Source organism: Gigantopelta aegis, chromosome 1 (assembly GCF_016097555.1).
Source record: "Gigantopelta aegis isolate Gae_Host chromosome 1, Gae_host_genome, whole genome shotgun sequence".
NCBI classification, from domain to species: Eukaryota; Metazoa; Mollusca; class Gastropoda; order Neomphalida; family Peltospiridae; genus Gigantopelta; species Gigantopelta aegis.
Genome location: NC_054699.1, coordinates 40,621,896 through 40,645,586, shown reverse-complemented (window position 1 = coordinate 40,645,586; position 23,691 = coordinate 40,621,896). Strand labels below are relative to the sequence as shown.

At 36.1% G+C, this 23,691-nt stretch overlaps 1 protein-coding gene across 1 annotated transcript in view; it reads left to right on the top strand.

Moving 5' to 3' along the window:
* Positions 1-23,691, top strand: part of LOC121375011 (DNA polymerase alpha catalytic subunit-like) — a 102,581-nt gene that overhangs the window by 66,888 nt on the left and 12,002 nt on the right. Inside the window, exons 28-34 of the mRNA XM_041502209.1 lie at positions 14,871-14,903; positions 15,884-15,976; positions 17,268-17,473; positions 18,501-18,633; positions 20,161-20,292; positions 21,146-21,221; positions 21,920-22,018. Of these exons, the coding sequence (XP_041358143.1) occupies positions 14,871-14,903; positions 15,884-15,976; positions 17,268-17,473; positions 18,501-18,633; positions 20,161-20,292; positions 21,146-21,221; positions 21,920-22,018 (772 nt within the window). The remainder of the gene's footprint in view (positions 1-14,870; positions 14,904-15,883; positions 15,977-17,267; positions 17,474-18,500; positions 18,634-20,160; positions 20,293-21,145; positions 21,222-21,919; positions 22,019-23,691) is intronic.

Genomic DNA, 23,691 nt, shown 5'->3' with positions numbered 1-23,691 from the left:
TGTGGGAAGCATCTTTTGCACATGGAAACACAATTTGTTACTTAGCAATCCCTGAAGGAGAAACTCTTTGGCCCTTTGGAGAACCTACGGAATACAGCAGCTTTTGTTCGAGCCACTGGGGTCCCTGTTTGAGCCACTGGGCTCCCTGTTTGAGCCACTGGGGTCCCTGTTTGAGCCACTGCGGTCCCTGTTTGAGCCACTGCGGTCCCTGTTCGAGCCACTGGGGTCCCTGTTTGAGCCACTGGGGTCCCTGTCTGAGCCACTGGGCTCCCTGTCTGAGCCACTGGGCTCCCTGTCTGAGCCACTGGGCTCCCTGTGAGCCACTGGGCTCCCTGTCTGAGCCACTGGGCTCCCTGTCTGAGCCACTGGGCTCCCTGTCTGAGCCACTGGGCTCCCTGTCTGAGCCACTGGGCTCCCTGTCTGAGCCACTGGGCTCCCTGTCTGAGCGTACGACGAAGAAGAAGTTAATTTGCAGGGCTTCTAGAATGTTTATAAAATCCACTAGCCATGGATCAATGATTTATAAAATCCACTAGACATGGATCAATGATTTATAAAATCCACTAGACATGGATCAATGATTTATAAAATCCACTAGCCATGGATCAATGATTTATAAAATCCACTAGACATGGATCAATGATTTATAAAATCCACTAGCCATGGATCAATGATTTATAAAATCCACTAGCCATGGATCAATGATTTATAAAATCCACTAGCCATGGATCAATGATTTATAAAATCCACTAACCATGGATCAATGATTTATAAAATCCACTAGCCATGGATCAATGATTTATAAAATCCACTAACCATGGATCAATGATTTAAAAAATTGACTAGCCACGATTAAAATTTCACTAGCCCTACTTTACTTTATTAATACAATTTTACTAAATAATAGTAATACTGTAAACCGTATTAATATTGCGACGTGTTTTTTTCGCGAATGTATACCTTAGCGCATGTTTGCGACGTGTAAATTTTGTGAACGACCGTTGACAGCTAAAAAAAAAAAGTGGATAAAGACAGCTCACTGTAATTGTTATAAAGTTACTGTCTGTAAATCAATATTCTGTTATCCTACATCAAGCAATTGTGCCTGGTACAGAGTCTATAGATGGGATTAGGCCCTACCCACCTCACTTGTATTAGAATCACAACTCACAGCTTCAGTTGTTAACTGTTAACACCCTTTGGTAGATAAAACAATAAATGATTAGTCGCCATCGATTGAAGTTACATAAAACAATTAACGATTAGTCGCCATCAAGGAGAGCTCGTGTATAGGCTGTGCCTGTTGAGTGAATCTTTTTGTGAATTTTATTCTCAATAAAATATTTCAAAATAAAACAAATTAATTTAAGCACACTTCAAACTGGAAACTGGTGCGTGCGTATTAATTTCGCGACATAAGGTTGGACGCGAACGACGCGAAATTTATACGCACGCATTTTTTTCACGGTTTACAGTAATCAGGATATGTCACCTAAGGAGGGTGATAGAGCTCAAAAACACTAACATTGTGGGTTTGGGGTGGGGACAGAATATTCATATCACGAAATAGACTTAACTGCAACATTTGACCCAAATATTTCACTAGCCATCGGGCATGGCAATATTAGTTATTTACTAGCCCAACATTGAATATCACTAGCCATGGGAGTGGGTCTACCATAATCTAGAAGCCCTGTAATTTGTCATTGTGGAGCCTTCCTAGGGGACTGAGGGCGGAACCCAAAAGGGGAAATTTAAACCAATTTTTTTAAAATCTTCTTCTCATCTTCCAGAAATGCTACAACCGAATAGTCTTCATATATGTAATGGTTAACAGATGGTTTTATCTAATTTGTTAATGCCATTAATGTTGTTCCTCCTATTTGTGCCTGGGGAGGTGTGAACTTCACTAGAGTTGTTTAGAGAAAGGCAGGGTTTCTACCAGAGGGTAAAATGGGTATGGCGCCATACCCAGATTTTTGGGCAGATTTTTTTTTAAAAGTTAACCTTTATGACAACATTAATTACTCTTTATCATTAATATATTGTTTTCTTAACCCTAACCCAAAATTTAACCCATTTTCTTTCTGGGGGAGGCCTCTTGTACCCGCTGTTGACTGTGGTTGCATTCACTTCCATAGTGCCATACCCAAAAAAAAATTCTGGCAGAAACACTGAAAGGCATTTATAGGGTGTATACTACCAAATAAAATCCCATAGACGACAATAGTAACATATGTGGCTAAAACTCCTACCTGCAACATATCAACCGACATAAACGCCACGGATATAAATACTACCACCCCTCACACTTAAAGTGAATCAGAAAAAATTGGGGGTCAAGCTGCTCGTTTCTGAGATAATGGGTAGCGTTTATGACTACCCTAGTTCCGCACAAAATTCGAGTACTTTTTTTTACAGGTACCCCATACATGTTTCAAGCACAAGGCTACTTGACACATTGGTATTAGATGAAATAAAATTGCATATTTTTTTTACCCAGATAAAACTATTATTTTTTACAATCAACACACTCACATTTATAACCAATCACAGGACTTGTGGTGTTCACTTCTCTATCAAAAGTTGGCTGCACCTCAAACTTTGACCCAGCCGGAAGTTATTTGGTAATTTCTTCACAACTACTAATAAACCATTTCAAAATTTTCAGGGCTAGTTCTGGGCGAGAATAAAATGTTGCCCATTTATCTATTTAACTTCAAAAATAGAAGAAACACTGATACATTCTGTAACAAAATGTCAACTATTACCTGTGATGTTTTCACCAAATTAAAATAAAATTTGCCAAATGCTTTTAAAATTCGCAATTGGTGAATTTGGTGAGTGCCAGAGCTAGCCCTGCATTTTGAACTGAATTTGGTAAGAAGTGTCCTTGACCCCTAGAGATAGAAAATCTTGAATTTGGTAAGAAGTGTCCTTGACCCCTAGAGATAGAAAATCTTGAATTTGGTAAGAAGTGTCCTTGACCCCTAGAGATAGAAAATCTTGAATTTGGTAAGAAGTGTCCTTGACCCCTAGAGATAGAAAATCTTGAATTTGGTAAGAAGTGTCCTTGACCCCTAGAGATAGAAAATCTTGAATTTGGTAAGAAGTGTCCTTGACCCCTAGAGATAGAAAATCTTGAATTTGGTAAGAAGTGTCCTTGACCCCTAGAGATAGAAAATCTTGAATTTGGTAAGAAGTGTCCTTGACCCATAGAGATAGAAAATCTTGAATTTGGTAAGAAGTGTCCTTGACCTCTAGAGATAGAAAATCTTGAATTTGGTAAGAAGTGTCCTTGACCCCTAGAGATAGAAAATCTTGAATTTGGTAAGAAGTGTCCTTGACCCATAGAGATAGAAAATCTTGAATTTGGTAAGAAGTGTCCTTGACCCCTAGAGATAGAAAATCTTGAATTTGGTAAGAAGTGTCCTTGACCCCTAGAGATAGAAAATCTTGAATTTGGTAATTCTGAACCCGGCTATTCCCTTCTCCTATCCCCCCTTCCCCTATTCCCTCTTGCCCTATCCCCCTGATGGATATAATGCATTTGATGAGTCTTGTTACATGTAAGTCAACACTTTATTGAGGTGACCGTTTAGACCCATGAGACTCTTGTTTTTAATTGATGTGAGTTTTCACTGCTGATTAATGCTACTTTAAAAAAAAAAATTATTATTAGTTTCCAATCTTCACCCATTAACAAGTGTATCTTTGTTTAACAACAAATGGTCGATATATATTTAAAGTGCGATGTTATTAAAAAGATAGTTTTTCCCATTGAACATGATGTTAAACACTGTAAATTACATGTACATATTAAATACGGGAGGGACGTTGCCCAGTGGTAAAGCACTCACCAGATGCACAGTCGGTCTGGGATCTATCCCCATCGGAGGACCCAATTGGCTATTTCTTATTCCAGCCAGTGCACAACCGGTATTTCAAAGGTCATGGTAAGTGCTATCCTGTCTGGGATGGTGTTTATAAAAGATCCCTTACTACTAATGGAAAAATATAGCAGATTTTTCTCTGTAAATCTAAATGTCAAAATTACTAAATGTTTAATATCCAGTAGTCGATGATTAATTAATCAATGTGCTCTAGTGGTGTTGTTAAACAAAACAATTTTTACTAATTGTTTATATTTTCTTTTTTAAGAGTATCTTTATTGGTATTTCCAATATGTTTCTTGTCATTCTAATGTTTGTAGTATATTGCAGCTCAAAATTCATTTTATGTATATTTTCCAATATATCTATAAAAAAAAATTTGTGCATATGAAATTATTGTGAAGTAAAATCCACTTTTGACTATTACAAACTGCCTGTCTAGATCTACAAAATTCCTAAATGTAGCAAGTTTTCTTTCTAAGACTATGTCAAGATTACCAAATGTTTGCCATCCAATAGCCAATAAATCAATGTTCTCTAGTGGTGTCATTAAACAAAACAAACATTAACTTATCATTCCATTGCAGACACAAGTTTAATCCATCTGAAATAGAAATTTTCATTTATTTTTACTTACAACCACATGTATATTTATAATATGTAACTCGTTAAATTTAAACATATATGTCAATTATTTAGTAATCTGTATGTAAATATAATTTTACAATTTATTTTCACCAATATTTGTCATTAGTATTTTAATTATTATAATCTATATATGTGCATGTGTATGCAATAGAATTTCCTTTATTTTTATCCTATATTTTTAATTATGTATCATTTAAATTGAAGCATTTTTATTTAAATTATTTTAATAATCTACATGTATATGCAATAGAAGTTTCCTTTATTTTTAACCTATATTTTTAATTATGTATCTCATTGACATTCAAGCATTATTTCAATTATTTAAACAGTAATCTATATGCAATATAATTTTAAAATAATTTTCACCTATATTTAAAATTATAGTCTTTTATATAGTTACATGTAACTCATTAAAATTAAGCATTATTTCAATTATTTTAATAATCTATATTCAATAGAACTTTTTACCTAAAGTTATTATATTATAGATACAGTAGAATCTCATTGGCTCAATCACTGTCGGTGCATCAAAGTCTATTCGACCGATCGGGTAGTTCGAACCATGCATTTGGCCGTTGTCGGGTGCTTCTGTAACACAAAAACCAATCGGAACACCTGGCATATTTCCGTAAAACTGGCTTGGGCGAGATGGTCCGATTAACTAGTAACGAAGTCACCGTCAAATGTCGGATGAGATACATATTTATAACTATTATTTATCACCGTTAAATAAACAAATAACAAACACACTGGTAGTTTGTATTTATAAATATTTATTAATTTAAAAAATCGTTCTTTATTATGCTGTTGTAGAATCTTGTGCGACATATTGACAACGTTGAGAAAAAATGAAAGTGCATGAAGCACAGGCGGAGGCCCTTTATCTGTTATTGTTGCAATCACTACATTATATTGATCTCTCCTGTATTTCAAGTTAAAAACAAAATATGCTGACGCTCATGCATAGAGTGACGATTGTTTTCAATTTCTTTATTGACTTCATAGATTAAAATTATTAAAGTAAACCGGCGAGGCCTGCCTAGGCTGACCAGTTGATTGGTGTTACATGCCAGGTTCATTCAGCTAATGATTATCGTAGTACAATTGTCTGTACTAGAAAGATAATTACCGACAGGTGCTAAATAAGCAACATGATAAGCCGGCATATGATCTAGGATTAATTCGTTCCACTTCCGAATTTATAATAACTTACTTTGTGACTGACGTAAAAGGGTCGATGAAAAATTTGTACATAAATAATGTTTTTTGTATTTCTTCGGATAGACTTAGTCATTCGAGCTAAATATGTTTAATTTTACAGTTCGGACCAATAAACTGGTTCGAGAGAAAGTTTCTATTCGACCCCAGGGGTATTCGACCAATCAGCACAAAAATATAAGGGTTTAATAGAGAAAAAAATCGGGACATTGTTCTTGGTTCGAGAATACCGGTAGGTTCGACCAATGAGATTCTACTGTATATGGTATATCAAAGGCTGTGGTACACATGTATGTGTTATCCTGTCTGTGAAATGGTTCATATAAAAGATCCCTTGCTACTAATGGAAAATGTAGCAGCTTTCCTCTGATGACTATATGTCTGAATTACATGTACCAAATGTCTGACATCCATTAGCCGATGATTAATAAATCAATGTGCTCTAGTGGTGTCGTGAAACAAAAAAAAACTTTTTATATTATAGTTACATGAAACTCATTACATTTAAGCATTATTTCAGTTGTTCATTAATTTATATGAAATCAAATTTTTTATTTACTTTTAACCTATATTTATAATTATGTAATTTTGAAAGTTAAGCATTTCATTTGAATTATTTTACCAATCTATATGAAATAGAATTTTTTAAATTATTTTTACCTAAATTTATAAATATTGTCTATCACAGTTGCTGAAAACTCATTTAATTTTTCATAAAATCTAATAATATGGATAACAAAGAAGTTATTAAATTCAAGTGTGAGTCATACTGATTGTACGAAACTTGTGTTAGGATTCATGCCATATAAGAATCTTGACACTCATTTCGTAAAGTCAGTACGACTTACAACACAAGCTCTTTTAATAATCTCTCTTTGTATAACAGTCGGTTGCATTTCAGAATCGAACCACCTCGGTGGATCCATTTAACTGGTTGAGTGTTTTCTTATTCCAACCAGTGCACCACAACTGGTCAAAGGTTGTGGTATGTGCTATCCTGTCTGTGCACAAAAAAATGCATATAAAAGATCCCTTGTTGCCAATGGAAAAATGAAGCGCGTTTCCTCTCTAAGACTATATGTCAAAAATACCAAATGGTTGATATCCAATAGCTGATGATTAATTAATCAATGTGCTCTAGTGGTGTCGTTAAACAAAATAAACTTTTATTGAAATTTATGCAGTATTATGAAATATAATTTTTAATTTATTTTTACCTACATTTTTAATTATTGTCTAATAGGCAACTCATTAAAGTTAAATATTATTTCCGCCCACTACCTGTCCGAATCCGCTCACACGGGCAGGTTTGCAAGAGATTCTCAAAGCTAACAACTTGTAACAATTTGACGACAGTCGACACACTGACAAACACAATGGCTAAATTTGTCTACCTTAACCTTTTGACTGGTCAACTCCTGTTTGTGTCCTTAAGACCACCGGGCAAACAGACTTGTGCTGGCTAAATGGCTAATGCTAAGCTGTGTTCCAACAAATAGATGCGAAGATAATTCAAATCCAATTGATGTAGTTATTTTCCTTATACTTCTGTTATATTTGCTTACTTTTTCCTCGATGGACAAAGGTTTTGAAACCAGTGTTACTTTCCCATAGGAAAATTATAAATTTAGCTAGCAAAGAAAAAGAAACTGACTCTTGGCATTTTAATTTTTAAAAAAAACATAAATTGCATTAAAGGAGCAAACCCTACATTTTTGTACTTTCCGTCCGTGAAAATGAACACTAAATTTAGTTAAAGGAACATTCCTGAGTTTGCTGACAGAGACTTTTTAACGACTGTAATTACATATCAAATATATTTTTCTGCATAAAATATTACTGGCTGTATATTAAACATGTTTCTGATCGTTCTAATATTTGTACTACCAGTAGGTTAAATTTCATTTTATTTCCTAAAATATATTTTTTCGTACGTACGAAATTATTTGAAGACAAAATCCAGTTTGAGCTTCTTACAAATATTAAGATGACCAGAAACACATTGAATAAACAGACACTAATATTCTAAACAAGAAAATATATTTAATATGTAAGTTTAATCGTAGAAATATTTTATTATTTGGAAACTTTTTACAATGCAGCAAACTCAGGAATGTCCCTTTAATCCACAAACCTGTAACACGTATGAATAAAGTTACAACAGAGTGAAACAAGAGTCTGTGACGTTGACACAGTGAAATACCCTTAAAAATAGGCTACTAAAACTACTACATAATCATTACTTCTCAGATGCATGTGCAGTTTTTTGAAGTATGAAAAATGCATTTTGTGGTATTAGAAACACCAGGATGACCAGAAACACTTCGTTTGTACGGAAATGGATAATCTAAACAATAAAATCTAACTAAAGTTTGATTTCAGTTATCAAAAATGGCTCTAATAGTGAAAAAATATGCTTTAGTGTTTAAAAACTAGGGTCTGTCACTAAATTTTTTTTTTTTTTTTTTTTTTTTAAACAAGTTTTTTTTTTTTTTTTGTAAATCAACTTCTGCATGTGTGTGTATCTCTTAATATTATTATTTATTATTTTATTTATTATTTTTTAACATGCCAAACAAAATACCTACATGTATGTATTGAGTGTTGTATCGATTCCCAATTCCCAAACAGAACAGCTCACCAAACAACACCTCTTTGTTTTTTATTTCCTTATTTAATGATTTAAAAAATCTTTCTGCATAAGAGAGTCTATTCTGAGCAACTGTTCTTCTCTAATGATTTGTTAAATAAGAAAATAAATAAATATTGAGTTTTTGATTGATTAATAATATTTTTGCAGTTTCCTTTGAAGAACAAAGGTTTTTAATCTTGTGTTCTTTCCCACAGGTCAAAATGTAAATTTGTACCCAATACCCCCTAAAAAGTGATTACATTATACTTTACCTTCAAGTGTATTATTAATATTTAGTGTATCTGGGGGTCTCAGTGAACCGCAGAGAAACAATTTTTGTTTATTCCATGGTCCCCAAGCACCATCTTATAACATATATATATATATATATATATTATATACCAGGTTTATATATATATATATATATATCGAGGTATATATATATATATATATATATATATTTTTTGCATTTTTTTTTTTTTTTTTTTTTTATTATTATTATTATTATTATTATTATTATTATTATTATTATTATTTATTATTGTATGCTTGTTCAGGACGAGCTTAAGATGTCTTCGTGTATAGGTTTATATGACATCACCTGGTTATATAGCATCTAGGTACATTGTATAATACATACCACTTTATACATATACCTTTATTGATTTCTATACAAAGTTTTAAATAACATACCAATATATGCATTAATTTCCAAGATTTTAGGGTACATAATTTTACCCTCCATATACCCCTCTGGCTGAAACCCTGAATTCTGTTTGAAAATGTTTAGCCATGTTAAGAACATTCTTGGCTAAACAAAGTGCAACAAATATGACAATGAGGCCGGTTACACATAACTACCAAATGTTTGACATCCAATAGCCGACGATTAATAAATCAATGTGCTCTAGTGGTGTTGTTAAACAAAAACTTTAACATAACTACCAGCAGGGCTAGCATTTTTATATTTAAAATCCACTAGCCATGGGATCAGTGATTTTAAAACTTTACTAGCCACGATTAAACATTTACTAGTGCTACTTCACTTTAAGTTAATACATTTTAAATAGTAATAATTGAGATGTATCACCTAAAGAGGGAGATAAAGATTAAAATCACTAACATGTTGGGGTTGGAACAGGATATTCATATTTGCAAAATATACTTAATTTAAGTTGAAATTAAATGCAGCAGTTGACAACTCATTTTCACAAGCCATCGGGCATGGCAACAGTAGTTATTTACTTGCCCAATATTGAATATCACTAGCCATGGGAGTGGGGCTACCATAATCTAGAAGTCCTATCGTGCATGGCAATAGTAGTTATTTACTAGCCCAACATTGAATATCACTAGCCATGGGAGTGGGGCTGCTTACAATGTATCTTGAATATTGTATTGTATGTTTCCCACAGCTCTTTATACTGTGGATTTTTTTACATTATTATATAATAATTTAATTTTTTTAAGTGAAATTAATGATAATGTACTTACCTTTGTTTGACACCCAATAGCCGATGCAGCCAAGCCAGGGTTTCTATATTGTGGTAGCCCCACACCCATTGCTAGTGACTTTCAATGTTGGACTAGTAACTACTATTGCCATGCCCAACTATCCCATCTGTGGGATGGTGCATATAAAAGATCCCTTGCTGCTAAGCGAAAAAAATAGTTCATGGAGTGGCGACAGCGGGTTTCCTCTCTCAATAACTGTGGTCCTTAACCATATATATGTCTGATGCCATATAACCGTAAATAAAATGTGTTGAGTGCGTCGTTAAATAAAACATTTCCTTCCTTCCTTCCTTGTAATGAAGCTTCGTATGTGTATAGTTTTAAGAGAACTATTCTTATTTGTAAATACATGTCATGGGCGGATCCAAGGGGGGGGGGACCAGGGGGACGCGTCCCCCCAAAAAATTGTTCAAGTGCCCTCAAAATGTCCAAGTGCCCTTTTTGTTTGTAGAATTTTTTTTTTTTTAAGTAAACAATAATTATATTGTAGATAAATGAAATCAAGATTTTCGTGTACATGCGCAAGCTTGCAGATATGTGTCTGTGTTATTGAGTCTCAATGGGGCCCCATTGAGGTTCTAACGCGAGTGACGCCAATTTACTTCATTATTGCTAGTATATTATGACGTAGAACTGTAGGAATTCATATTAATTGTAAATATCAAAACTTGTAGTAAGGTGCCCTTTTGACGAGTCAATGTGCCCTTTCTTTTTTGGTCCCCCCCCCTAAAAATATTTCCTGGATCCGCCCATGCATGTAATGTGAAGTGTAAACTGGACACCCTAGGGACCAAGAAAAATGTCTGGTTTTCAAAAATGGACTAAAACATCCGGTTTTGAGAGTTTTCACTGTGCATGTATGTCATTAAGTAAGAGACATCGTTAGGTAAGATACATACATGTATGTAAGTAAAAACATTCTGGCGTACATGTCCCCTGGACCTGTGAATCTGTATTTTAGTTGGGCTGGTGAGATATGGGCAATGGTTGCATTAAAATAAAAGACACAAATATTATGTTTCTGTCGAGTTCTGTCTCATGAACCAATTGTCCTTTTAAAACATTTAAGTCAAAAATTAACATTTTTAAAAAAAATGCATTAAAAAAACAAAACAAATATTATGTTTCTGTCAAGTTCTTTCTTGTAAACCAATTGTCGTTTTAAAAATTCAACTCAAAAATTAATATTAAAAAAAAGAAAGATTTGCATTAAAAAAAAATACAAATTATGTCTGTCAAGTTCTGTCCTTTTAAAAATTTAAGTTAAAAAATTATATTTAAAAAATTTTAAAATAAAATTTGCATTAAAAAAATACAAATATTGTTTGTCAAGTTCTGTCTTGTAAACCAATTGTCCTTTTACAAATTTATGTCAAAAATTAATATTTAAATAAAAAACCAAGCACAAATATTATGTTTCTGTCTAGTTTTGTCTCGTGAACCAATTGTCCTTTTAACAGTTTTAAAAGATCTGTTAGAAAATAGATATTGAGTCTCATTTCGACTCTCGCCTAAAGCAATATTTTAATGTTCTGAGAGCTAATAGCTCATTGAACGCGGTCCCCAACTGCCTGTTACCGGTGGATCGTTTTGTGTGGTCGTAACCACAGGAACCAGCAGCCAGGCATCGCCTTACGTACAACACCTCTTGAGAAGAAACCAGCAGTGTTAGCGAACACTTGATATTTCAATTAGCATAGTTTTACACGATCCTCTAACAATGCCTAAGTGAATCTTTTTACCCTGATAGCCTCAGACTTCCTGCGTAAACTTCACAGTCACAGAAGAGTAGTCCATTTTGATGTGATAATTGCCGAAGCCATTAAGACGTTTAAGCTTAACGACACAAGTGTGTGTGTTTTTTGTCGGCAGGTAATGGTTCTTAGCTTCGTAGAATCTTCTCCTTACACAATGTTAATTGTTCGGATCTGTCTGCTGGGCATAAGAGACGAAACACAGAAAGAAAAATCATTAGATTTTTTTTTTCTTTAATAAATGTACCGAATGACGTCTTGGCAATATTTTTGTGTCTGCTGCTGTTTGAAAGGCTTGAATAGCCCACCGTATTGAACGCCATTATTTTGTGCAATAATCCAGTTATTGATTTTGGTTCCACCCAGTGTTGTCTTCCAACATATGAATCTTTGGTTCGTATTTCCTTACAAACATGAGACAATCGGTAAATAAATGTTCTTCTTGTTTCAACCAGAAACATAACTAAACTACAAACAGTTTCTTAGTGTAGTCGGTGTGGGACGTAGTCGACTCCAGTGGTAAAGCACTCGCTTGATGTGTGGTCGGTCCTGGATTAATCCCCGTCGGTGGGATCATTGAGCTATTTCTCACTCCAGCCAGTGCACCATGACTGGTATGTCAAAGGCTGTGGTATGTGTTGTCCTGTCTGTGGGAAAGTGCATATAAAAGATCCCTTGCTGCATTAGGAAAGATGTAGCGGGTTTCCTCTGATGACTACGTCTTAGAATTACCAAATGTTTAACATCCAATAGCCGCTGATTAATTAATCAATGTGCTCTAGTGGTGTTGTTAAACAAAACAAACGTAAACTTTTCAATCAGATTGACCACAAAACTACAAGCAGTTTCTTAATATAGTCCGATTGTTAGAGTATACATGTACCAGTACTTTCTTTCTTTCTTTTTTTCTGCATTTTTTTGCTTTCTTTTTTTCTTTTTTGTTAGGATAAAAAAAAAACACATATTGAATGAACGAACGAACGAACGAACGAATGAATGAGAGAATGACTCCCCAGCACAAAATATGTATCGATTATTGGGTGTCAAACTATGGTAGATGCAAAAAGTAAGTGAAAAAAAAACAATCAGTTGAATGGATACACCGAGGTGGTAGGATAAAAAAAAAAAAAACTGATGTTAATGGGGTCCAATTTATTTGTTTTTTTACTTACATGTAGTTTACAGCAGTGTATAAAACTTACTTGTTTTCTTTCTTTTTTTCTTCTTTCTTTTAGATTATAAACCGGCCTCGGTGGCGTCGTGGCAGGCCATCGGTCTACAGGCTGGTAGGTACTGGGTTCGGATCCCAGTCGAGGCATGGGATTTTTAATCCAGATACCGACTCCAAACCCTGAGTGAGTGCTCCGCAAGGCTCAATGGGTAGGTGTAAACCACTTGCACCGACCAGTGATCCATAACTGGTTCAACAAAGGCCATGGTTTGTGTTATCCTGCCTGTGGGAAGCGCAAATAAAAGATCCCTTGCTGCCTGTCGTAAAAAGAGTAGCCTATGTGGCGACAGCGGGTTTCCTCTAAAAACAGTGTCAGAATGACCATATGTTTGACGTCCAATAGCCGATGATAAGATAAAAAATCAATGTGCTCTAGCGGCGTTGTTAAATAAAACAAACTTTACTTTACTTTTTCTTTTAGATTATATACACAGTAGTTCAGTTTTGAACTTTAAAATAGAATAAAAGAGCACATCTACTAAGCTATTTGACAGTTACTTGGGGTTCTTGCGCGTCCTGAAAATCTTGGAATGTCCTGGAATTTTGTGATTTTAAAATTAAGGCTTGGAATGTCTCGGGGAAAGGCATTAAATTTGATTGTATCCTGGAAATGTGGAAATTTAGGCCAAAACCAGTCTTAAATTGAGACAACAATTTGTTATAAAAAAACATTCATTGATTGAACATTTTATGTCCTGGAAATATTTTTTAATGTGCTAGAAAAGTCCTGGAAATGTAAGCACCCTGTTATTGTAAGGTGACAACACACCAAACACCAAACACACCAAACACCAAACACCAAACACACCAAACACCAAACACACCAAACACCAAACACACCAAACACGGTACATGAGACATGTAAATTATTTTTTAAAGGTTGCTTAGTCGGGATATTGACTGCAGCTTTACTAAACGACTACCTTTTTCATTCTTATTTTGTTTAATTTTCATAAATCAAATAGTTTTAAAACACAGATGCACTGATCCATTACAAGATTTAGGGGTTGTGTTCGAGCAAATTTGGTCTAATTTGCAGATGCTAGTTTAAACCCATGAAAATACAGACATACATGTATATCTGGATTAAATTACAATAGTTTTTTTTTGTTTAATGACACCACTAGAGTACATTGATTTATTAATCATCGGCTATTGGATGTTAAACATTTAGTAATTTCGATTTATAGTCTTAGAGAGGAAACCTGTATTTTTCCATTGGATGGATGGATGGAATTGTTTAACGTGCACATTCAGAGCAAGCTGTTGTAGCGGACCCTGTCCTGGGCACATGTGTCGGCCTCAGCCGGCTCCTCCGTCCAAGACAGGAAAGGGGTGGGGTGGGTAGGAGGGGGAACCGCCTGCACTGGCATGTGCAAGGGAGCACCAGCAGTCCGACTGTAGCCGGTAACAGGTGGAGATTTTTCCATTAGTAGTAAGGGATCTTTTATATGCACCATTCCACTGACAGGATAGCACATACATGTAACACAGCCTTTGATATACCAATTATGATGCACTGGCTGGAACAAGAAATAACCCAATGGGCTCGTCGACAGGGATCGATCCCAGACTGCATCAAGCGAGTGCTTTATCACTGGGCTACGTCCTGCCCCCAACAAGACAATTAGAACATGTTTAACTTTGTTCTTTTGTGGGGGCAGGATGTAACTTAGTGGCAAAGCACTCGCCTGATGCGTGGTCAGTCTAGGATCGATTCCCATCAGTGGGTCCATTGGGCTATTTCTCATTCCAGCCAGTGCGCCACAACTGGTATAACAAAGGCTGTGGGATGGTGCATATAAAAGATCCCTTGCTACTAATGGAAAGATGTCGTGGGTTTTTGCTATATGACTGTCAAAATGACCATATGTTTGACATCCAATAGTCGATGATTAATAAATCAGTGTGCTCTAGTGGTGTCGTTAAACAAAACAAACTTTAACTGTTAGTTCTATAAATTTTTTTGTGTTTTTCAGATTCTCATGAAGACAAAAGATCTGGTAGAATCGGTGAGTAAAACGTACCAGTGGCGGATCCAGAAAATCCATGCGGGGGGGGGGGGGGGAGGAGACATGAGGCAGAATGCCAAGGGAACTATGGGGGATGTTTGGAGGTCGGTCATGAACAAATTAAAATTAATATATAATAAAATTATAACTGTCACAAAATTTAAGGGGGCCCGAGAAATGAATAAACTCCCATTGCTATGTCTGGACCAATGGGATGACATTATGTTGTAATGCATGTAACGGACATTTAATTATATATTGTTGAGTATATATGCACATTTTCTTAAAGAGGGTTGAACAATTGCACTGACCAAGTGAAATGGTGAAATTTTAGACCTTATATGGTGGCAGTGATGGTATCAACTTTTACTTGAAATGCTTATGTGGTAGTATCCCAACCAGTGCCTCACGATTTGCATATCAAAGGCTGTGGTATGTGCTATCCTGTCTGGGGGGAAGTGCATATAAAAGATCCCTTGCTGCATTAGGAAAAATGTAGCGGGTTTCCTCTGTTGACTACGAGTCAGAAATACCAAATGTTTGACATCCAATAACCGATGATTAATGAATCAATGTGCTCTAGTGGTATTGTTAAACAAAAATGCTCCCTTCCTTTTGAAGACCCTGCAAAGTTAACTGTTTTCAGGCATGAGTGAGTGGTGGGGGTGGGGGGTGGGCTGGAGGGGCTCCATTCCCCCATTAATTCTGAATCAAAAATATTATTGGTAGTAAATCTTAAAGCAGAGATGAATTTTACTTGTAGACTGCAGGAAATTGCATGTCAAGATATCTAGTTTTCTTAATTTTAAGGGGGAGCATACCCATGAACCCTCTAGAAACTTTGCTTTGCACCGTTGCTCTCAGTCAGGCCCCCCCCCCCCACCTCCACCCACTCAATGTCTACTTTCTTCTACCGTGCCTGTTTTTTTTTGTTCAATGTCATTCTTAATCTGGGTTTTTTTGTTTCTATTTTTTTTCAGATGAATTTGGAAGTGATTTACGGTGACACAGACTCCATTATGATCAACACCAATTGTACGGACATCGACCAAGTGATGAAATTAGGAAACAAGGTATTGGCTCTTTCCTCTTCAGTGTAGTAAGCCTGCTACCGATTGGTGTAATCTTAGCAGGGAACATTTTGTTTTAAAATCTTGATTAGCGATATTTCTAGTCATTTGAAAATTGATTAGCAACTACTGTTTAATATTTTAAAATTGGTAGCGATCTCTGAAATTTGTGTAGCAAATCGCGACGCGATACTAAACAAAATGTTCGTTAGTTAGTTAGTCATTGACCATATCCGACAATTCTGCCATTCAACGATTACACAGACCGGTGTAGTAGATACTGGGTAGGGGCAGGACATAGCTCAGCGATAAAGCATTTGCTTGATGCGTGGTCGGTCTAGGATCGATCCCCGTTGGTGGGCACATTGGGCTATTTCTCGTTCCAGACATTCATTCATTCATTCATTCGGGGCAGGATGTAGCCCTGTGGTAAAGCATTCGCTTGATGTGTGTGGTCGGTCTGGGATCGATCCCCATTGGTGGGCACATTGGGCTATTTCTCGCTCCAGCCAGTGCAACACGACTGGTATATCAAAGGCTGTGGTATGTGCTATCCTATCTGTGGGATGGTGCATACAAAAGATCCCTTGCTGCTAGTCGAAAAGATTAGTCCATGAAGTGCCGACAGTGGGTTTCCTCTCAATACATGTGTGGTCCTTGACCATAGGCCCGACGCCATATAACCATAAATAAAATGTGTTGAATGCATCATTAAATAAAACATTTCCTTCATTCATTCTTTCATTCCGCTGAATTTTATTATTATTTTAACCACAGATCAAACATTCATTCATTCTTTCATTCCACAGAATTGTATTATTATTTTAACCACAGATGAAACATTCATTCTTTCATTCCACAGAATTGTATTATTTTAACCACAGATCAAACATTCATTCATTCATTCTTTCATCCCACAGAATTTTATTACTATTTTAACCACAGATCAAATTCATTCATTCATTCTTTCATTCCACAGAATTGTATTATTATTTTAACCACAGATGAAACATTCATTCTTTCATTCCACAGAATTGTATTATTTTAACCACAGATCAAACATTCATTCATTCATTCTTTCATCCCACAGAATTTTATTACTATTTTAACCACAGATCAAATTCATTCATTCATTCTTTCATTCCACAGAATTGTATTATTATTTTAACCACAGATCAAACATTCATTCATTCATTCTTTCATCCCACAGAATTTTATTACTATTTTAACCACAGATCAAATTCATTCATTCATTCTTTCATTCCACAGAATTGTATTATTATTTTACCCACAGATCAAACAGGAGGTGAACAAGCTGTTCCGGCTGTTGGAGATTGACATCGACGGCGTCTTCAAGTCGATGCTGCTGCTGAAGAAGAAGAAGTACGCAGCGCTCAGCATGACGCGGTCGGCCGACGGCAAATACACGACCACGCAGGAACTCAAGGGCCTGGACATCGTGCGGCGCGACTGGTCAGATCTAGCCAAGGACGCTGGAAAGTAGGTCAATTAAAGTGTTATCGTGCAACGCAATTGGTCAGATCTAGCCAAGTATGCCGGAAAGTAGGTCGATGAAATTGTTATCGTGCGCCGCGACTGGTCGGATCTAGCTAAGGAGCCTGGAAAGTTGGTCGATTAAATTGTTATCATCCACCGCGATTGGTCAGATCTAGCCAAGGACGCCGGAAAGTAGGTCAGTTAATTTGTTATCATGCGATGCGATTGGTCAGATCTTGCCAAGGATGCCGGAAAGTGGGTCAATTAAATGGTTATCGTGCGATGTAATTGGTCAAATCTTGTAAATCGTGCTGGAGAAAAAAAATTGTTTTGTTTTAATGACACCACTAGAGCACATTGATTAATTAATCATCGGCTATTGGATGTAAAAAATTATGCAATTCTGACATTTGGCCAAAGATGATGGAAAGTTGGTAAATTAAATTGTTATCGTGCGATGTAAAATTGTGATTAGTAATATTTGAAGTCAATTGATAATTGATTACCAAATATTGTTTAACGTTTTAAAATTGTGTAGCAATATGTGAAATTTGCTTATCGAATCGGGACATGATACTGAACAAAATGTTCCCTTTATTAAAGTTTAAAAATTACAAAAACTTGGTCATTTTCTAATAAAATATCAATTATTACATACAAATATTTTGGCAAATTTGGCGTACATGAATTTCCTGAAGTACATGGTTAAAAGTAGTTCAACACCTGCAATTAAAAAAAATAGTTCACGGCAGAAAAACATGCCGTTGAAAAAAACCCTGAATATAGTTCAAAGCAAAACAGTGCTGTGGAGAATTAAGAACTCCACGGCATTGCCGATTGCCGTGGCCAATTGCCGTGGCCAATTGCCGGTGTTGCTAGTTGCAAGATGTTAAGGGCCACATGGACACTGCATCTGAGATGGGTAGCCCATTCACTGTGCCAGTGGTATGGAAACACTCTTTGCAGTTAATGGATGACGGATTGGCTCACTAATATACTTTTAAGATAAAAATGTGTGTTTCGCTTTCAGCTTCGTGGTTAGTCAGATACTGTCTGGGGAGTCAGCGGAGGTCATTCTGGAGAATATACATTCCAAGTTGCAGGAAGTTGGGGTCAAGGTCATGAACAATGAACTTCCTGTTGACCTCTACTACATCACTAAGGTAGAGAAATATTTAAAATATCCCCGAACTAGCAATCGTAGTAGTGTTGGTATAAAGTGCTCCTACTGGCAGCAATTAGTGGGAATTTCCCTATTAGTAGCTTAGTTGGTAGAGCACTGGACTGTCATCCTGAGGGTCATTGGTTCGAATCCCCTCAGTGAAGATTGATTTTTCTGTTACATAATGATAAAACAAAACTGAATACATATAGTTCTAAATGGCTAAAAATAGGTATTTTAAAAGTTATTCTTCAAAATAAAAAGGAAAGAAAAAAGAATCCATTTTTACCTAAATTCTGGAAATTTGTGAAATTTGCAAATTATATCATTTTCCAGGTCTAAAATGTCTTGCAAATTTGATTTGAGTCATTGAAAGTCTTTGAAAATGGTTGATTTTTTCCCCAATTAAAATAAAACAAGAAACGATTGATATTGTAATATTAGATTATGTTGATCATTGCAGATTAAAAAAAAAAAAAATGGATATCCTAAAAAGGTCATGAAAAGTGCCTTTTAAAATAATCTAAAGTCGTAAAGTTGGTTGATACCAAAGTATGAACCATAGTGTGGGTCAGCGTCCACTAGTTGAAGACAAGTTCTTCTAATTTATATTAATATTAAATTTTATGTTCCTATTATTATTCTTTACGGTGAATGATTTACTTGATAGGTTTCATCTCCATCCTCCTCTGTCTGTCTCACCGTCTATCCCACATATAGTTTTATGGACGGTTTTTTCTTTCTCACAATGAGTTGAAATTTTTTGCATAGCTTTATCGTGTACCGTTACAGATCAAGTTCGACTTTTATGGTGATTTTCACTGAGTTATGGCCCTTGAATTTAGGAGGTGTGAAAATGTGTTGGGCCCAGCAGGGGACAAGTATCTCTCTAGCAGTCTCAGAATCCGTGTTATATTCTTTGTTAATTTATTGTATTTTGTTTAATTGCAGCAACTGACGAAGAACCCCGAGGACAAGTATCTCTCTAGCAGTCTCAGAATCCTTGATATATTCTTTGTTAATTTATTGTATTTTGTTTAATTGCAGCAACTGACGAAGAACCCCGAGGACAAGTATCTCTCTAGCAGTCTCAGAATCTGTGTTATATTCTTTGTTAATTTATTGTATTTTGTTTAATTGCAGCAACTGACGAAGAACCCCGAGGACAAGTATCTCTCTAGCAGTCTCAGAATCCGTGTTATATTCTTTGTTAATTTATTGTATTTTGTTTAATTGCAGCAACTGACGAAGAACCCCGAGGACAAGTATCTCTCTAGCAGTCTCAGAATCCGTGTTATATTCTTTGTTAATTTATTGTATTTTGTTTAATTGCAGCAACTGACGAAGAACCCCGAGGACAAGTATCTCTCTAGCAGTCTCAGAATCCTTGATATATTCTTTGTTAATTTATTGTATTTTGTTTAATTGCAGCAACTGACGAAGAACCCCGAGGACAATTATCTCTCTAGCAGTCTCAGAATCCTTGATATATTCTTTGTTAATTTATTGTATTTTTGTTTAATTGCAGCAACTGACGAAGAACCCAGAGGATTACCCCGACAAGAAGAGTTTGCCTCATGTCCAGGTGGCGCTGCGACTCAACAGCAAGGGAGGCAAGCGACTCCGCAGTGGGGACACCGTCTCTTACATCATCTGTCAGGTGTGAATTCATCGATGGCCATTTTAAAATTACTTTGTCTTGTCCTGCACTGATTTATATTTATCTATTTATTTTTAATTGATTTTTTTGTTTTGTTTTTGCATGAACATTATAATAGAATAATTATGACTTCAATGAAAGCTGATATACCTTCCTTGATATTATTCCTTGGTGGTGATTGTGTTTGAATTGCGACACTATTTATTCAAAGTACACAATATGATTCGACATTTCCATCTTTAGCCAAGTCTGCTTCTGTTCAGGAGTGGGATTTAGCTCAGTGGGTTGAGTGCTTGCGTTGCAGGATCAAACCACCTTTCGTGGATCCATTCAACTGATTGGATTTTTTTCTCATTCCAACCAGTGCACCACAACTGGTCAAAGGCCATGGTATGTGCTTTCCTATCTGTGGAAAAGTGCTTACAAAAGATCCCTTGCTACTAATGGAAAACTTTTCCTGTCCTGGACAGAGGAGCCGGTGAAAGCTGACACCTGCGCCCATGACAGCCAGGTGCTACAACAGCTTGTTCTGAATGTGCACAATAAAACCTATGACCTCTAACTTACTGGTAAAATGTAGCGGGTTTCTTCTGATGACTACGTGTCAATATTACCAAATGTTTGTCATCCAATAGCCAATGATTAATAAATCAATGTGCTCTAGTGGTGTCGTTAAACAAAGCAAGCTATGGCTTTTTAGTTCTGTACAACCATGTTTTAACATTTACATTGGTCAAAGCTACGATATCACCTGTGATCCTCTTTAAAAACTTGTGATATTTTCTCATCTTTTTCCTTGAATCTCATTTTGAGTTGTGTGTGAACACTGTTTTTAATATTTGTGTGATTTCAGGATGGATCCTCCTTGGCTGCATCTCAGCGAGCGTATCACCCTGACGAACTTGCGAAGAGCGACAATCTTAAGATAGGTACGAGACTCGGCACACATACAGGCCTCTTGAGAATTGAAATTTTGCGTAAATCCATTTATCGTTTATGCAAAAAACCAAATTCTGATACCTCATTTTCTTTTTTGCGTAACCTGTTATGTCCACGTAAATGATGTGCTTAATTTAATGCGTGAACGAAAAATGGGTTACACTAAATTAGATTTATGGTAGTAAACAAAAGATTGTTCTCACAATTTGTTTTCAGAGGTCTAACATTCTTTAGCGTGACAATCTTAAGATAGGTAAATCCTCAAAATCGGGTAAAAACAATAAACAAATTCGAGCAAAATGAGCTGGTCTAAACACTTCACCATGTATTTTCACTTTTCTATCCACAATATTAGTTGTAATCCATATAAAAATGTGTGGCGTTTGCAATCCTACAGCTGTTTGATAGTTGGTTGGCAGTAATATGAATAAACATTGTATTCTTGATTTGGGCACTTTTGTTTAATTCGGGCAAAAATCCCTTACAAAAATGGGAGCCCGTACGCGTATGGCTGTTGCTTAGACAAGTTAGTTGTGATTAATCAAACCTTCCTTTCTTCCAGACACAAAGTACTACCTGGCTCACCAGGTCCACCCGGTCGTGTGTCGACTGTGTGACCCCATTATCTTGCGGTAGTCACAAGGTTAAACAAGTTAGGTGTGATTAAACTAACCTTCCTTTCTTCCAGACACGAAGTACTACCTGGCTCACCAGGTCCACCCGGTCGTGTGTCGACTGTGTGACCCCATCGAGGGCACGGACGCTGCTAGACTCGCAGAATGTCTAGGTAAGACTAGTTTTATTCTTTCTTTCTTTCCTTCGTTCCTTTATTCCTTCTTTTTTTCCTCTTGAAGCTTTTTTTCTCTTTTTTTCAACTTCACTGTTAACCCAAGATATTATATAATATAATGCATCAGTATTTAATTATACTGTCAGGGTTAGGAAAACGTGAACTTTTACCTCTTGTTAGAGGGGCAGTGGTAAAGCGCACTCTTTATGCTTGGTCAGTCTGGGATCGATCCCCATCGGTGGACCCATTGGGCTATTTCTCGTTCCAGCCAGTGTACCACGACTGGTATATCAAAGGCCTTGGTATGTACTACCCTGTCTGTGGGATGGTGCATATAAAAGATCCCTTGCTGCTAATCGAAAAGAGTAGCCCATGAAGTGGCGACAGCGGGTTTTCTCTCTCAATATCTGTGTGGTCTTTAACCATATGTCTGACACCAGATAACCGTAAATATAATGTGTCGAGTGCATCGTTAAATAAAACATTTCTTTCTTTCTTTCCCTGTCGGTGGGTCCATTGGGCTATTTCTCGTTCCAGCCAGTGCACCATAACTGGTATATCAAAATCTGTGGTATGTGCTTTGGTGCATATAAAAGATCCCTTGCTACTAATGGAAAAATGTTGCGGGTTTCCTTTCTAAGACTATATCAGAATTACTAAGTGTTTGACATCCAATAGCCAATAATTAATATATCAATGTGCTCTAGTGGTGTCGTTAAACAAAACAAATTAACTTTCTTTGGTTTTGTTCATTCATTCTTTCCTTCCTTCCTTCCTATTTTCCTTTCTTCCTTCTTATCTTTTCCCTTTCTCTCTTTACTTCCAAATTCACTGTTAACCCATATACAGTAAAACCCCTTAAAACTAGACATTCTCCATGGTCCCGTGATTTACAAGTCTTTTAACACTAAAGTTTACCTCTCTAAACTGGAAACCTCTCTAAACTGAACACTGGCTGAATAATTCAGTCCGAAACTTTATTTAGTGCAAATTGTACCTCTGAAAACCGGACGATCAGACCGTTATCGAACATTATGGCGCCACTAATTCTTTCATTTATTGTCACTTTGCTGTGTTCCCATTACCATAGTTTGACACTCAATAGCTGATGTATTTTTCGTGCTGGGGTGTCGTTAAACATTCATTCATTCATTCATTTTGCTGTGTTCGGCCGGAGTACCTGACTTTTAATATAACTGAACCACCTCAGTGGATCCGTTCAACTGATTGGGTTTTTCTTCATTCCAACCAGTGCACCACAACTGGTCAAAGACCGTGGTATGTGCTTTCCTGTCTGGAAAAGTGAATATAAAAGATCCCTTGCTGCTAATGGAAAAATATAGCAGATTTTCTCTGATGACTACGAGTCAGAATTACCAAATGTTTGACATCCAGTAGCCGATGATTAATATATCAATGTGCTCTAGTGGTGTTGTTAAACAAAATAAACTATTAACACTAAAGTTTATCTCTCTAAATCGGAAACCTCTCTAAACTGAACACCAGACAAATAATTCAATTCCAAACTCTTTATTTAGTACAAATCATACCTCTGAAAACTGGATGATCCGACCATTATCAATCATTATGGCGCCACTAATTGTTTCGTTTATTGTCACTTCGCCATCTTTAGCCAGATTACCTGACTTCAAATAGAACTGTACTACAGA